Source organism: Lepisosteus oculatus, chromosome 1 (assembly GCF_040954835.1).
Source record: "Lepisosteus oculatus isolate fLepOcu1 chromosome 1, fLepOcu1.hap2, whole genome shotgun sequence".
Lineage (NCBI taxonomy): Eukaryota > Metazoa > Chordata > Actinopteri > Semionotiformes > Lepisosteidae > Lepisosteus > Lepisosteus oculatus.
The window spans coordinates 76,083,585-76,101,436 of NC_090696.1; the positions used below are offsets into that span (position 1 = coordinate 76,083,585).

At 43.0% G+C, this 17,852-nt stretch overlaps 1 protein-coding gene across 9 annotated transcripts in view; it reads right to left on the reverse strand.

Annotated features, from left to right (window-relative positions):
• fat1a (FAT atypical cadherin 1a) overlaps positions 1-15,694 on the reverse strand; it is a 74,757-nt gene extending 59,063 nt beyond the window's left edge. For 6 of the 9 annotated variants that reach the window (XM_069193318.1, XM_069193314.1, XM_069193315.1 and 3 more), the window contains exons 1-2: positions 15,185-15,692; positions 6,919-10,213 (exon numbers count right to left, since the gene is read on the reverse strand). In XM_069193318.1, the coding sequence (XP_069049419.1) occupies positions 6,919-10,183 (3,265 nt within the window). In that variant the 5' untranslated portion in view covers positions 10,184-10,213; positions 15,185-15,692. Of the gene's footprint in view, positions 1-6,918; positions 10,214-12,828; positions 12,961-15,184 lie in introns of those variants that run through there. The other 3 variants (XM_069193321.1, XM_069193323.1, XM_015345634.2) reach the window with 2 other exon arrangements.
• Positions 15,695-17,852: the final 2,158 nt, after the last annotated feature.

Consider the following 17,852-nt stretch of genomic DNA (forward strand, 5'->3'; position numbering starts at 1 on the left):
ATGCCCGTACAGCCAACTGCAAGCCCAGCTATTCCGTGTAAACGTCATTGGGGCTTTATGAGGGACTTTCTAGGTTTTTCAGCCAAATTCACCCCGTGTGCATGAGCTCAGTGCAGCGGCCGTCCCTTTCCCGATTCTTTAAGAGCCCCGGTCAAAGGCTCAAGTCCAGGTAATTTAATCTGAAATCGTTTCCCCATTGTCATCTGTCACGGCGAGCGGCGGCCCACAGGACCCTGCGGACAGCCCCCGGAGCGCGAGCGGGGCCACCCGAGGCCCGGGCTGTGGCCTGGCCAGCGGACGCCCCAGACGGGGGACCCAGAGTCACCACCTGGGTCGCCGCTGGCCCGCCCCGGGTGCGACCCCAGCGGGGCCTGGGAGAAGGGACCGCTCGGTCTGGTGCGGAAGTGTCGCCAGCGTCTGCCCGGAGGCCCTGCGGCGGCCCGGCGGCGGTCCCTTGCCAGCACGACAGGCGAGCTGCGAGACACGTAGACTAGCTCTTTCCAAATTCCCCACGCAATAAAAAAAAAGTCAGCCATAATAACTTCTGAACCACTGGTCCAGTTAAGTCGCGATCTGAATTTCACATTTTCCCCCCCAAAAGACTACAGACCACAGAAAACACTAGACTATTTGAAACTGTCGTTTAAAAAGAACATTCTTGTTAAATGGGGAAAAAAAACTGCTGGTGTCCTGATTTGTAATGGAATGATCTGCTAATTAAGACCGGCGCATACTGGATGGGCAGATTAAAGGCTGTTCCAGCAGAGACACTGTGCCTTGTGGAGACGTACTGTATATGTGGAAAAGGTTGCTGGATTTTGGCAACTGCACAAAAATTCGTGGCATGCCTTACTGATCTCGGGGAGAAATCATCACAACAAGATCTGAGTCTGAAAGGACTTTGAGAAAACACTGCAGCAAAATACAGATCATTCTCTCCCAGCCAAATCAGCAAGCACAGATCGCCTGTTCTCCTATTTGCCTAACACAAGGAGTCAGCCTAGCTGCTGGCTAGCCAGTTAGACTCCATAACAGGTCTGGGCTCTATGAATCAGGATATCAGTACACTTTCCTGCCTCAGTGCCTGACATTCTTTAACGCTACTGCCCCAGCCGCAACGTCTGCACACTTTTTCTGAACACACCAAGAACAAATCTGTCCTCACCCCCCCTCCCCCCAGACCTAATGGAAGATATCCCCCTGATGCCAGATCTGTCCCTGCTGCCTGTAAAACAAACATCCCCTGCTAATTCTGTGACTATGGAAATGCTACAGAATTGAATGAAGTGCTTACAGGTATCTGCACATACTATGTGTGTAATAAGCAGGCTTTATATATGGTACAAGCCTAAAACCTACCTGACTTGCTGATATCACGCATTTCATTTCTTGTGGCAGTCATTCCTTTAAGCCTTCGTCTACCCTATATTCACTCTTTGAATGTACTGTACTTCAAAATTTAGCAGTCTTTCCAGTTAAGTTAAGTTATAAAGCATGCTTGTCTGTAAAGGATGTTTACTTTTTCCGGTTTTATACTGGGCTTTTCCTGTCTTTTGTTTTAGTTTTGATATTATTTGGTATTAGCCCTTTATTTTGTTGTTAAAGTACTGACATGTGGGCCTCTGACAAACGGACAAATGGGATTATACTGTATAAAATTTCAAAAAGAATCCCCAAAGCTCTCAAAAGGCATACGATTAATGAAACACTTATACAATATTAATAACTAGGGTGCTGGGATAGAACACGAAAACATTTATCTCCCTTAATGTTTTAAGAAAACATTTTACTGTAAAAACTACATTTCCAAGGCATCTAGGGCATTTAAGTGCTGAACAGGACTTCTGGCAGTAACGTATGTGAAGCGAAAGAGCAATGCACCAAAGAGCAAAAATGAACTTTTATAAGCACAGGTTATGGAAAAACGTTTCCCAAACAGGAAGAAAATCAGCCTTCAAAGTGAGCAGTAAATATCTTCGAATTTCCACATTCGTTACATCTCTGCTTTCTTGTCCTTTAGTCTGCAAACCAATGCAGCAGCTGCTGCCTGCAGTAAAACCCAGACCTCCGCAGATGTGCGAAGCCTTCTCTCAGTACCTCCCCATCGGGCTGTACGGAAACGGAGGTGCTGTGGTATCTGGCACTCAGAACCACTACTTATTTTTTTGCCTTGCTAGCAATTTCTAAACCAGAGCAGGTTCTGGGTGCGCGCTCTCTTTTTCACATCGATTTCATGCTGGGAGGTGGTCTTGCAGCCACATGTGGGTGAGCCTCGCTCCCCACTTCTTGAAACTCCCCAGGGAGAGGCGGGCCCCGGGCGTGTGGAGATTAGCACAGACCCCGGCTGTGTCCCACACAATGCAGCCCTGAACAGGTCAATCCCATCCTGTCAGTCGGAAGGAGTTACTGGGTAAAGTGGGGGCTGGGACTTCTGTGTACATTCCTCATCACCTCCCTTTCATTTGCTTCACAAGCCTCAGAGCCTCCTGAACGGCACACCTGCGGGGAAATGAAAAGACGCGGTCCCCTCGCTACGCAGATGGTCGCAGAGACACCACTTCTGCTCTGCAATGCAGCCTCAGCCAACCTGACTCACGGCAAAGGTTTGACCCCATGAAAGGCTGTCAATGTCACCTCCACTCTTCAAGCCCAGAATCTGTGTCCCATCCGCTTCAGAACTTTCAAGAACCACTACTCACTTTGAGAACGCCACCAGTCCTTTAGACTCCCAACTGAAAACTGGGAATAATAAAAACACCACAGCTTAATGTTTAAAATACGACACCCGAGAACTATTACAAGGTGAGTGAAGAACCCTACAGATTAGGCATGGTCAGCTCCCAGACAACCTGCTGAGCTCCATTTGTTTGCACCGAGAGGCCTTAAACAAAAGAAAATCAGTATCCTGCAAGCCCTCTAATAAACCAGCAGCACAATCACTATAGATCAGGGCCGAGATAACGGCCGACAGATGGCTCAGAAGGCAGATTGTTACATGTGTTCTTATGTTGTCGCATTAAATTCAGAACGCCTTTTGATAAATCCCAACACGTCCGTGTTTTAACTCTGCGGCTTATTTTACGAGCATAAATGACAGTGCACTTTCCTTTAAATGGTATTTAGAAATCATCCATAGTCAGACATTTTTATTATGTTATTGCAACCCAGTACATATCCTAGTATTTTTCTTCTTTAGTTTTTGCTTTTCAGCAGGGAATTAAACTCTACTTGGCTCTGACATCCTGTTCTACAGACAAAATTGTAGGGTCCCGTTAATAATAAAATGTTTTTGGATTGGCTTCCTGGAAATATGCCTGAACAAGAGTTTAGGGTCAAATGAAACCTATTTTTACTTCATCTATACTGTAAACTTTTCTGCCTGCATCAGAAGCATGAATTGTGTGATTTGTGTCAGAGAAAAGCGTAGAAATATTTTTAAAAACACCTCTCTCAGATTAGCTCTTGTGAGAGTATTTAGACCCCAAAAAGTGTTATTTTCTCACTTGGACCAGACGGAATGCCACAAGCTTTCTGTGACAACAGAAATTTAGATTCCAGTCTATTTATTTTAGTCTTTCAGCACACAGGTGTTTAAATCATTCTCAACAGCTGAAAGTGCAAACCATACAGAGTGGTGATGTCCCAGGGGCTTCAACCACAACAGACTGGGAGAAGCCAATTGTTCCACTGATTTTTAAAACAGGTACAAAGCTTCACTCCTTATGTCAAAAAATGTCACCTAAACTGCCATGAAAATAGCTGTTTAAACTGTTTTGACAGCAAACAAATTCTTAAATACATGCTTAACAGTTATAGACAAGACTCCTTCACTGCTTTGACTTTAGATCCATCCAACAGTCTTAAAATCTGGGAGTATGGATTAAGATGCTGACAACTTTAAATAGTCAAACCAGTGCACAACACTAAAAATAAAAAAAAATCCTGAAGACTGGTTATTTCAAAGGTACTGGAAACATTATAGAATGCATGTTTCAGGATGAAGTAGTTAAAAGAAACCTGACTTATTCCTTCTTTCACTAAACATTAACTTACACCAGCGGTAACAATTAACCTGCAAAACTTGGGAAATGTATTAATTGTTCAGGGATAATGGCCTTGCTGGGAATTATCAGGATCTTCCCATCTCATGAGAACAGTGTCTGCGAAACACCTGCCACTGTCAGTTCTGCTCTGCTGCAACATGATTTTTCAGATTCTCTTCAAAATACCCCCCCTCACCCATATGGCTTTTTAACAGCTCCAGCCAAGATTCTGCAGCTCTTTCTCTGCTGAGCGAGGAGCTGGTAGACACAGAGAACACGACGCAATGCTGCAATGCTAACCCAACAGCCCACTTCTCCTGCAGTTAAGACCCCCACTCAGCATGTGGAAACTTCTTGTTTTTTTCCCCTTTTGCTCCCCGAAGTCTCCCTGCCATGGGATCTTAAAATGACAGGGAAAATTCTCATTACATCTGCACACACATCTAATGATGCTGAGGTTTAGCAACGTCTATTAATTAATTAACAATTTATGCTCAGTATTGCTAAATCCTACACAATGGAACAAGTGCAAAACCCTGGGCTTACAAAGGATTTCTGCGCACACAACACAGAACCAACAGCCCAGGGTCTGAGTCTGAATGCTGCACGCAGAAAACACAGAATCCCAAACGCTCTTTTGCTTTTGAATGAAAAAAAAGAAAACCAGTGATCAATGGCGTAAGCACATTTGTCAACTCCTTCCCCCACGCCTGAGGTCGAGACGTCTTTGTATGCACAAGCAGCAAATGTTTTGGATATCTACACATTTGCAGGAAACACTTCTTCAACAGTCCAGTGCTTGTGCAGCAGTTATATTTACAACACGACCACCTCCAGGCTCGAGGAAGACGCAGCCTGTGTGGTACGATCCGCACATATTTTGAAGAGAGACTAATGTGTGGCGTGAAGAATTATCATTCACTTTCAGACAGTCTCCACAGCCCTTTATTTCAATTCCAAGATTGCTGGTTTGGAATTTCACATGCAGGTCCAAGAGACGGCTGTCCCTCTTGCTAAAGCCATTAATTTACTTCTGAAAGAAACAGGGAGGAAGCTGTAGGCTTCATAGCGTCTCAGAATACTACAATCAAAGCGCACTTTGTTGTTAATTGAGAAGCTGTTAATAAATCCACTTCTTCCATAACAGTTTCAAATTTCTTCTAATTGTCCTCTTCAGTTGGCTGCGTTGGACGCGTTTCAATATCTATACTGAACAAAAATGGTCCCCTATATGCGCTACAAAAATTTTAAAGAAAGACAGGGTCTGGCTTGAATGTATTTTAGAAAATGTATTCATTCATTGAAATAAAGTATACCTTGGCTTGAAATACTTTATGTTCGGAACTTACTGAACTTACAATATACCTGGGTACACAAATGGTTGCAATTCTTAGTCTCTTTGGATCAAAGCATCACCCAAATAAAAATATAATATCATACATTTCAGATTATAAACCTAATGGTAGACTGAACCAAAGCTCACAACATATAGCCACCCCAATAAAGGACAAGCTGGACAGGAACCACGTCAAAGAGTTATCAACTGTGGTTAGGAACTGCTGTCAACTCTAACACATGCAGTCAAACATCATTTATTGTAAACAATTACTCGTTTTTCTTCAAAACCAAATGATACAGACAGAACCCCAGATCTCCATGAAGTAAAACTATGCCAATCCAAAGGCGAGTATGAACACCTGATTAATCTTGAGTTTCAGTCTGGATCCGCAGTGAAGCCAAGTCAAATAAAAACCTAATCCAGGCTTCTTCTCTTTCTCTGCCCTGCCATTGTGTAATTGCGTACATAAGCAATACCAATATACTTCCTCTCATTTCATGCAATTAAGTGTGAGCTGATAAGCTATATATTTAAACAGATAAATTATAGGATGGAGGTAACTTCCCTGTTATTATAGTCAGTCAGAAGTTAAAGACTGATCTAATTTGTATTCACAATGGTTTCATTAGAACAACCAGATAAAAATTTTGAAATTCTCACCAGGGAATCATGAAAGTCGGCTCCTGGAATTCATTTGTGAGCCACAGCTTAATGTTTGTGTAAATTAATGCATTTCTATGAAAATCATTTTTAACCTAAAAGTATCGCGGCTTAAAGCAAAATAATTTCCAAATATATTAATTCCTGCCATCACTTTCCTTTGATGAGAGATTTAAATACATAGTATAACTCTAAGTCACTATGAAGACAGTGCTTGCTATTTTATATTTAGTCAAAAACCTGAGTCATTGAAACTTATCAATTCATTGATGACTAACACAATGCTGCAATAAACATAAAACACACAACCATAATTGAAACTTTCAGGCAAGCTTTTTTTTCTTTTCAAAAGCTAATAAAAGTTATAGATTAAACAACTTAGTTAAACAGACCAAGGCCCAGGAAATGAGAACCCTGCCTAAAGTTTACTTTAAATCTGACTTGAACCCCTCTATTTAAAAAAAAACAATGCACCTCTTGGAAGTTAAAAATGCTTTTGTTTACTCGTGAAAACTGACACCAAATAAAGTACAGAAAGTAAACACCCCTGTAGATTTATCTGGAGTTATCTCCACTCACTCCAAGACACCATTCTCCAAAAAGAGGAGGCTAATCCACAGAGACACACCCAAGCACATAGACCCACCTGGCCACTCTGTGCAAATACTGTTTTTCCCATTTCACAGGCAGAAACACTTCACATATAAAATGGTCACTGCCATGTGCCGATGTTTCCATTTTTGACCCATTTTCTATTTCTGACCAGACCTTCATTTTGAGCCTTAAAATTCACCTTGAAAAGTTGTCAACCTGTCACCGCCAATTTAAATTTCAAAAAAGAAAAATTAAAGAAATAAATCATGAAGCACATCTTACCCGTCTCTTCGTCGATCTTGAATATCCCTATGCCCGAGCCATCTCGTATGGAGTAGCGCACTGTCCCATCTCTGCCTTTATCGTCGTCTCGCGCAGTCACTTGCATCACAGACGTACCAACCGGCGCATCTTCTTTTACAGATCCTTTATCCACAAAGGAAGAGAACGAAGGGCGATGCAAATTCTCATTGACGTCAACAATCTCCACTTCCACGTAGCAAGTCGAGGACAACGAAACCGGCTTCCCCTTGTCTTTGGCCCTTGCTGTGAGGTTGTAAAACTGCCTCTTCTCGTAATCTAGGTTTTGCACAATCCGCACCGCTCCACTCAGTTTGTCCACATCGAAGTTTCCATCCCCGCTGTCAATCAGGCTGTAACGCACTTGGCTTGCCTGCCCCAAGTCCGGATCATGGGCCTCTAGCCACATTATGACGGTGCCGACTGGCAGGTCTTCCCGAACTTTCACACGATAGTTTGAAGGAACAAACCTGGGTGGGTTATCGTTGACATCTTCCAGTGTTACTTTCAGCAAGACTGTTGACAGCAGCTGAGGCTCTTCAGCGGCCTGGTCCCTGGCTGCAATCTTCAAAAGATAAACGGAGCGCGCTTCACGATCCAGATGGCCTTTAACCTTCACGATACCCGTCTGCTCATTGATCTCAAACTTGTCCGTGTCTCCAACAAGGGAGTATCTGACTTCCCCATTGAGGCCTAAGTCTCTGTCTGTTGCTTCCACCTGAATGATGTCACTTCCCACCTCCGTGTTTTCACTAATTTCTACAGAATAACTATCTTGCAAAAACCTGGGGCTGTTATCATTTGAATCCAGGATAGTCACATCTAAAAGACGCCACGAAGACTTCTGAGGTATTCCAAGGTCATAGACCGTGACATTAAGAGTGTAGTGATTGGCTGTTTCTCTGTCAAGTGAAGCATACACCATAAGCCAACCAGTTTCCATTTCGATGATAAATCGGCTGTCACTATCTCCTCCTGAAATTGCATAAACCAGCTTTCCATTGAAACCAGTATCGGCATCTGTGGCACTTATATGAAGAATCCTGGCGCCCACTGGGAGATCCTCCTTAGCTTCTATGACATTTGGGAACGTGTCCGCAAACTGTGGGGCAAAGCGGTTAACCGAGTGAACGTCCAAGAAGTTTTCGTCAGGTTCCACGTGGTTGTGAATCTTTGTGCCTTGCAGGAGTTTCTCTGCCAGCATTTTGGCGACTCCAGTGTCAACACACTTTAAATGAACCGGCTTCCGACTAGTTACCATAGTGATATTCATGATCATGGGCGGCGTCATGTTCTCCCCGTCGTTAGCTGTAATATGTAAACTGAGAAAAGAGACTTTCGCCCCTTCCCCATCGACTAAAGACTGCTTCAGAGAAAGCACGCCAGAGTTCGGGTTTAACTCGAACAGGTCGAGGTCATTACCGGCCTTTATTTCATACCGCACGAGCTGCAGCTCATCAGCGTCGATGGCAGACAGGGTAGTTATCTGCTCGCCGACCCCGAGGTCTCTCGGGACGGTCACTTCGCAGTCTACGTTCTCAAACAGCGGCTTGTTGTCGTTCAAGTTGTTTAAAGTGATTGTTACGGGAACCTCAGCTTCGCGCCGATAAGGGAAGCCCCAGTCCGAAGCGCGAATTTTCAAATTGTAAACCCTGGGCATTAACTCGTAATCTAAATCTTCAGAGGTGCTAATTACACCGGTAAAGTAATCAATCGCAAAAGGCCGGGGGTTCAAATTGGCAATGCTGTACGTCACATAACCATTTTCTCCACTATCCAGGTCAGTGGCCCTCACTGTTAATACACTGGTACCCACTGGCACATGTTCATCCACGCTGGCTTTGTAAGATGTCTGGAGAAACTCGGGGGCATTGTTATTCATATCTAAGACATCAATAACAACTTTGGTCGCTGCCTTTCTATCGCTGGTCATAACTTCCAGTTCAAACTGGGGAGTCAGTTCTGCTCGGATTGGACCAGCCGTTGTTATTAAGCCCGTGTTTGGGTTTATGGCAAACAGATGTCTGTGCGCGTTGGTTTTCAAAGCATACCTCAACTGGGGGTGCTCTGGCACGGCCGTTACCATCACAACGGGGGTGTGAACAGGAGCGAATTCACTAAGATTTACCCTGTAAATGGCCCGTTCAAATGTAGGAGGCCCTGCTTTGAACTGCGGCGAGGCGAGATGAACTACTTTCACAGAGGAAAACTGAGGTGGGCTTCCTTTATCCTTGGCCTGCAGAGTTAGATTATATCCAAAAGGCCGGCTCTCCCAATCCACTTCTCTGACGGCTTTTATTTTATATTCCTTACTGCCGGGGCTGGACCTCAGGGCTTTAAACTGCTGCAGCGGGTCTCCCGCCACGATACTTAGCGAGGCTATTTCCCCGTTGGGTCCCTGGTCACCATCTTCCACCGTGACGACCGCGTACGTGGGATCCCTGTCGGAGCCCGAGGGAGCCAGGGCGACGGCGGTGATGACGGGCGCGTGCTCGTTGGCCTGTTCCACACGCACCGTCAGCCTAGCCATGCTGCTGACGCCGCTGCTGCCGTACAGCTTCATCCCCCGGTCCACCGCCAGGATCTCCATCTCGTACAGCCTGGCCTCCGAGTAGTCCAGCTTGCCGGTCAGCGTCACCACGCCGCTGGTGGGGTGGATGGCGAACATGTCCGTCCGGTCCCTGAAGCTGAAGTAGTACTCCCCGTTTGTCCCGATGTCGGCGTCCGTGGCCATGACGCGGGAAATACTGGTTCTGAGGGCCGTGTTTTCAGGCAGGGAGACGCTGTAGGAGGTGGGTGAAAACAGGGGCCTCAGGTCGTTTGTATCAAGAACTTGCACGTCCACCCTGGTGCGTGTTTCAGCACCGGTGCTTCTTTCGGACGCTTTGACTGTAAGCGCGTAATGGTCTCTTACTTCCCTGTTAAGAATAGCAGTACTGCCTCCTTTGGTCCTTATCCGCAAGAAACAGAAATCTCCCAGGAAGTATTCTTCCGCTTTAAACAAATTTTCATTATCTCCTGACATTATTTTGTACCTGATTTCCCAAGACGGCCTTTTTATGTATATTCCCATTTTGACTTGGCTTTCTAAGTAGGTCTTTGCTGCGGAGTTCTCGTATATAGTGGCATTATACATTGCGTGTGTAAACTGCAAGGGCGGTGTCGGCTCTATCCTTTGGTTCCCCGTGCAACAGCAAAGGTGCTGCAGCAGTATTGTTAAAAGCAGCGGAGTTAAGTGCTTCCCCATGATGGCACGATTCAATCTTCACCAGACCTCCTGAAAAGCAAGGAGAGGAAGAAAATTGTAATTCTGCATGGCAACCTGTGCAACGACAAAGGAGATGCGCAACCATGTTAAGGAAGAGCTGGGATCAGGCTGGCTCCAGCTCTTAGAATGAACACAAGCACGGGTCTTATGAATGTATTCTTCCTTTTAATTCTAATTCAACATGTTTTTTTTTGTCGGACAAGCTCCTGCCGTTTCTCCGTCGCGGAGGGGAAAAAAAAGCATCCCAAACATTTTTTCCCCTTGCCCAGTTTGCCCACTCTCTGGAGTCCGATTCTTTAAATAAGAGCGCTACGCTACAGCAGCTTGATTTACCCTTGATTTTACGGGGAGCTTCGGTGCACTCATTTAAACTTGTGACAAGTGATAGTCAGGTTGATTAATGAAGGCTGTAGTAAACGGGGGATGGAAAGACGTTCTTTGAAAAAGCGATTATTTATTCCAACCCATACACGTTTTACTAATAATGCTCCAGATTTCTCTACATTTTCAATATCGGTACTCATATAAGTAATGAAAATGAGGACTCAATCACTTGCAGCTAATAGAATGTTTTTCAGAAATTACAACACAAGAGCATCTACCACTGAAGTGTGGCATCCACAGTCTGCAGGCTACCCAGCCTGACCAAGCAATGACTGGTCAACTGATTTCAACTGGGAAACTGCCTCTTTCGCATCAAGAAAAAAACTTTCAAACTCTACACCTAAACAGACCGTGATTTTGATTTGCTTATTTGTAAGCAATCATTCATCATTCAACGGTAAGTCAAACACAAGACACTTCAAAGACTTGATTTTTTTAAACTGTTTTTATCAGGCTCTTAAATAACACCTCTTAAGCAGATTCTTTGATCTGTGCTACACTAGGCAAATAGCCTATTGGCTATGATCGGCAACTTGTTTTTTAGGGAGTGGGTGCAAGTTGGTAGAATTTAAGTTTCTCAATAGTAATGTAACCTTCAGTCTAACTGTAGTTGTAGCAACATTGCAATGTTTTTAGTTATCTTTATTTTATTGCATAGGCCTAATACTAAAATGTCTTAGACGAGGGTATCCTCCAATGATTTAATCTGCAATGTTTCTTCACATGTTTTAACCCCAGTAAGTTATTAGGGGAGTATTTGCTGTAATTATCAACATTCAAAATGCACAGATCATTGCTGAAATGAAATAGCTGTGTGGATCTCCTTAACACGGTTTTCGATATTCTCTAAAGTCAATCCCATCTCGTATATCCTACAATTAGTAGGTATTTCTTTTTTACTGTCGTGCTCTATACAGTCAAGGGCTGAACAACACACTCTAAATCGCGACATTAAAATACATTGCGAATGAATAATATAGTCTTCTATTAAAATGCAATTAAGTACACCACAAAACAAACGAAAAGCATAAAAGCCATTTTGCACCACGAAAGAATGCAACTAAAACGAAGTTTTGAGAGTTTCACCAGCACACAGAAGATTTTTATTTGTAGTTCTTTATTCGTGATCGGATTACAGTGAGGATCCCAAGAATCAACATCCGGTTACTTTCAGTTTAATTCACTAACAAAAACTTCAGCAAAACTAGCTTACGTCTTTCTTTAAACATCCCATCTGTCACGTTTAGAGGTCCGCGAAATCTTAAAACAATGCATTCAACAACCCATTGGAGCCTTACGACTGGAATCCGTCTGTCCCCTGGCAATGTTGTAACCAAAACGCATCAGGCAGAGCAGAGCTGAGAGTGTTACTATGTAAAGAGGTATTTCATACCTACAGGGCACAAAATGAAGAAACACCACACCTTATGTTTGATGACAGGACAAACTCTCTCTGAAGAAATCCATCCAACTTGCACATAGTGGCAGACTAAGTATTTCAGAACCGTCTTCCAGTAGAATGGGGGCAGTTGTTACGGTGGGATTTAAACGCCTCATTCACAGAGCGTGGAAGATAATTAAATGTTAATTAAACTTTTAACGCTGAAGAGAATTCTGTGCTGTTTTCATAGAAAGAAACAGTTGCTTATCAAATAATTCGAAATGTGCATAAGGGAGAGTTATATGGCAAATATTACACGCAGTATCTTATTAAAAAGGCTAGGGTTTTCGCCCGTTTGCATCTATACTTTATGAGCTCCACATATGGCACTGATAGAAAGACGCAAATTCGGTGAGGTTTTCTTTTTTGGGTTAATTTTAATCTTCCCCCCATCCCCCCGACTTGGGTCCATCTCTATTCAGTTCACGTAGACACTGCTGCCATGAGTATACCAGATGTATACATTGTTCAAAGACATTCTTAAGGAAAAAAAAACAACAAAAGAACTAAATCTGAACAGTCGTGCTTCGGGACGCTTTGAAGTCTTCAACATCAAAAAAAACAAACCTCCGCTTCAACTTTTTTCCCCAACTTTAAACCGTGCGATTACCGTGTATCGCACACGCTCTCGGTAAAGGGGGAAAGAACTACAAAGCACAGTCCTGCCTAGTTCTCCCAGCAATTACAAAGCGCCTCCTCCCCCCCCTAGGCAAAGACTAAAACTTTTGAAAAATAACCCGAAAGACTACAAAAAAAAAAGAAAACAAAACCCAGCCCATTAAATCGGGAAACAACAGACCTTTTTTTTTTCTTCCTCATTAACTTCTCCGGTCGGGGAGACAATCCTGCAGTTTATAGGGTCCCGAATCCAGCATGGTCACTCTGCGCGCACCCCGCTCCCGCAGCCGCAAGCCCGCCTGGTATCGTTCCGCGCGGTGCGCCGCCCGGATCTACTTACGCCTGGCATGAAGATTAAACGAGCCCTTGCGCTTCATTTTTCCAGCTTTGAAAGAAGCGTGCTCCCTTTGATGTTCCCGGCCCGCCGCCGCTTGAGAGGAGTCATATTATTTTCAACTAGTGGTTTCTGTGCGTTATTGATGTAAACGCCGCTCAAGCACCAGTCCCGGCGCTTGATGTCGCGTGTCGGCGGATTTTGTATTTCCTAACAACAGCAAAGCTGAAATACTTTTTCCCCCCCTGTACTTGTTAAACTGGGAGAAATGTGGAGCCCATCGTTAAAGACTGCTGTTTCATCATTACTGTATAAGGGTGACTGTGCTTTGTCGCTTACCGCCGGATAGTCAAAATAAAAATGCAGTAAATTAAAAACGCAGCAGCGCAGGTAAAGGCAACTAGCAAGTGGTGTCGGACACGGTGTGCTCGTCACATTATGATGTGCGGTATTAGAAACTGCACGGTATCGAACCGTTTAGTACAAACTGCTTTCGCCGTGTAACGTGTCATGCCAAAACAAACGGTAAAAATCAGCGGTTAACAGGCAGTACTAACAGCCTTGGTGGTGGACATGATGTGCCACAGCCTTAGTGTCATAATTAGGAAAACATGTCAAGTATTTTGAATTTCTCGTTTTCCTTGACCTACACCTTTTCAGGATGCCCTTTATTTATCAAAAGACCTGCAGTTTACACTGAACTATTTTTAAGGGGACGGAATTAATTGCAGTAACTGTTTGCTTTCGGCCTCATGCTACTTAGTATTCTTTATTTGCAAACAGTACTGTCCTTGGGGTATATGTGGGACACCGTCATCTCTACAATGAATCTTGATTTAACCAGAACCAATCCTCACTTGGGGACCGGGGAGTGCCTGCGTTCACAGCTCGGGTTTCCTGGAGCAATCTGCGTGATTTTACCTTGGGCAAGGGTACAAACCGCTTTGCTACTCCGGGGATGTAAGCCCACGCAACCGTGGAGCAACAGTGAGTCTACCAGCACTGCTGTAGTAACACCGCCGAGATTGGGTATCGGATATTTTGAGATAGCCGAGCTCAGTCTCTCCAGCTGCACCAAAAAATCTCGTTTCCGTGGAGGTGTGGTCGTGTGTCTGCATTTTGTGTGTGTGTGTGCATAAATAAAGTACAGGTTTCGTTAGCTTTTGGGGATCTGCGCGAAGACCAGAGGTCACCACTAAATTAAGATCCGTCTGGGGAAAAGGTTGCTCACAGACGTCTCTGGACACTACGCGACTCACAACCTTACACTGTAGCGGACGGTCCTCTTTAGGAGGTACGGTGTGCTCTGAGTTCCTCTAGCATATAAATAGATAATTATTAAAGATGATGCTTTACTCTCCTTTGATTATTATTATTATTATTATTATTATTATTATTATTATTATTATTATAAATAATAATAATAATAAACTTGCTCTGTTTTAATTTGAATCCCGTTCGTTACACTGCATGTATAACTAAATAGACGTCAGCGTAAAAAAATATATAATTCGGGGACTGTTTAATTATTAATGTGCATTAATTTTAACAAAAATATATATATATACAGAACGTGAATGGATCTCCGTAGTGCAATTTTAGTTCTACTTCTGTTTTTAAGTACCATATCTACATATAATTGTGATATACTTATCTTTTAGGGTAGCCCGTTCAAAACAGACTTATTTCTGGCACACGTGTTATGTGTCGTTTGGATAGGGAATTTTATTTTATTGTTTAACTTTAAAGCTCTTTTAATGGTAGTTCTCCATTGAAAAAAAAACGGAAACCGTTTGTTCAAAAAAACTATTGTTTTTACTTAAATTGTAGTCTGCCCAAAAACCTTTTACATCTATACAATTTAACGATCGTGGGTACAGATGGCGCTGTCTCACAAGCCTACATTGTACCGCCAATCTACAAGGATACCTTTGACTTATTTATGCTAACTTGTGTTTTTTGTCCAAAATAAAAATAATCTACTATGAAAATCATTGGCTTAGTTTTCGTCTTCATATACACATACAACAGCACTTCTAACAAAAATGCAATAGTACAGATTTGTTGTTGGGTCTATAAGTACAACATTTCAAAAACAATTTGATCTGTTTTTATTTGTTTCTGTGCGTGTTTTCTTTAAAACTACGCAAGATAAAGACACACATTTTATAATAAAGGCCATCTCTTTTCTCTTCCTACTTACCAGACCAGCTGGATTGAACGCCTCTGTTCTTAAGTTACAACAGTTCAGATATATCCCGAGGAATGCTGGCAGATCAAGGACGCAGACATTTCTTTCGGATAGTTAAGTCAAATATCAAAAAAGAAATCCGCTACCGGGAATTCCAGATTAGTCCCATTTCCACCGCCTCCGAGATCCACAAAAGCCACGTTTTACTGAAAAGGAGTCGGATACATTTGAGTCCGCTTGTTAGGCTTGTGTGCAAGCTTGGCCAACTCTGAAGTAGACCGGCAACACTGTTCCAGTTCCACTCCGGGATGCCTGGGCTCCAGGAGCTGTGATGTCATCAATCTCCAACTCGAGTTTGTCAGCTCCTGCGATCCCCGTCCTCTGAATCCGAGCAAAGGCGCAAATCCGCAGGGACAGTGTTTCTTAAACCTTTGGAAGGAATGAAAAACGCGCATTTAGCGACGCAACGATCCCAAACCTTACTCTAGAAATCCCGACGCTTTAACTCCACGTACTGTACACTGAGCTTCCTAATACCGATACTATGTAACCTAATACTGAAAACGCTTTAGGCAGGCGGTTTTCTATATTTTTCTTGCTGGCTTTTTGAACTTCAGATCCATTATGTCATGCATTACTGTAAGGGTCCGTGAATTTTATACGGACGCTTTAGGAAAAGGGTCGCTGTCGTTTTCGTTTTGCTAAAACGATCGTGCAAAGGTATGAGCACAAGCCGGTAGATGCGCTGATATAATTGGAATACTGTTGCAAAACAAATCTTTCTTTGGATGTTAAAGAGCGGTAATAATGAAGAGCTCACCACAGTTGAACACAGATCAATAAGAGAACGGAATTAAAAAGAGACGTCTTTTAAAAAAAGACTCCAGGCAGCCTGAATGAATACAAGGCTTTGCTCCTCACGTGAGACAAGAAAATAGGCATGTTAAAAGACGAAATAAAAAAATGAATGAAATGCATTACTGCTATTTCCAAAATTAACCACATTTCTATGATAGTGACTTTTTAAGAACTAAAGTCTAGTCTATAGTGGAAATTTTACTCGGTGATATGTGCATCACTGCAAGATGGAAAAGAAATGCTGAATATTTTTGACATATTTAATTATGAGCACGTAGCTTTATGAGTTTCACATAAAATATTACATACCCTCCAAGTATGAAGCATTGAGTTTTCTCTGTGTGTATATCTACTCCATTCACCTGTTACTAAGCCAAATTAACTGTACAGTATATCATGTTTTGGACAGAAATACGGAGTAAAATTCAATGAACACACTGAAAACAATGGTAGCGTGATTCGTTCATAACGGCAGTATTCTGATTTCTGTAAGTGATATGGAACAAAGAATCGCTCCTTTTGAGAGATGAAATTAGCACTGCATTGTTCTTCAAAGTATGAATATCAGTAATTGCCTGTAACAATCCAATTATTTTGTTCTCCAGTGTGGAAAAATATTTCAGTTTTATTTGAAAAACTCCTATAATTTAATTTATTAAATGGAAGTTTCCAGTATTATTTGACATAATGTTTTTATTATTATTTTCTACAGACATAGATTTAAAGCATTAAACTAAATGAGTTAGTAATTTATAGGAATTCTAAAAATGTGCAAAAACAGTCAGGTAGCAAAGGCACAAGTGGCACTGTGATATGAACCAACCCTACAAGGAGGATTAGCATCTATTTAAAGGTAGGCATAGCCGAGCATTGCCATTCACTGCTGCACTACCTGGGTCCACCTCAAGCAGACCTCAACAGGGGTCCCTCTGTTCATGATTTGTGTCCTGCCATATCTATCAAAACAGGGCTGGGGGTCCGTAGCAGTAGTAATGATCTTCAGAATCCAGATACCTAAAAAGCTGTTGAGGGTTTCAGAGTTTAGTGAATTGCGACGGAGGTGCCGGGAGAGGATTTTCATACTGAGTGTTAACAGCAAAGTGAGGCGTGTGGCTGCAGCTTTGTAAGTGCTCCAGCACACACCTCGAAAAAAAGGTAAACAAGATTGTTTAAGTGATTAAACCATTCAAGGTCCCTGTTCCGAGTGCATATCGAGCCCTGAAATACAGAGATTGCTATGCTGAATCCGGGTTGTGCTATTAGCTACCTGTGACCACCAGAGTCCCCCGAGCGATGGTGCACAGAGCCTGAGCGCCTGCGAGCTTGAGAGGTGAGTCACAACTCCCCCATGTACCGCAGGACTGTACCTCTCTCAGTGGTGCTCAGGCACATGGCCTGCCAGCACTCTTTTCAGAGGACACACGCACTCCCTCTTCATCTCTCCCATCAGTCTCAGGGGCAGACGAGTGAGTCAGCTGTGGTGAGGGAATGAGGAATGCTGCCTGGACTAAGGAATTTAAAGTTTTTTTCTGCAGTGTTTTAAGGAGAAGAAGGAAATTGTAAACAATAATTCCATCCATTTTGAGTAGCTGCTCTCTTCTAAGAGAGTTGCGATGACCCAGAACCTTACCCAGCATGCATTTGACACACGGCCCTAGCATTAGTCAGCAAGCAACTACTGCATAAAGATTATTTGCAATTATTAGAAAAAAATAATTCCACAAAAACAATACAGTGCAAAATAAATATGCATTCTGAAACTGCAAAAAAGTGATTAAGTTGACAATACCATAATGTGTTTAAAAAAATAGGTATAATGTTT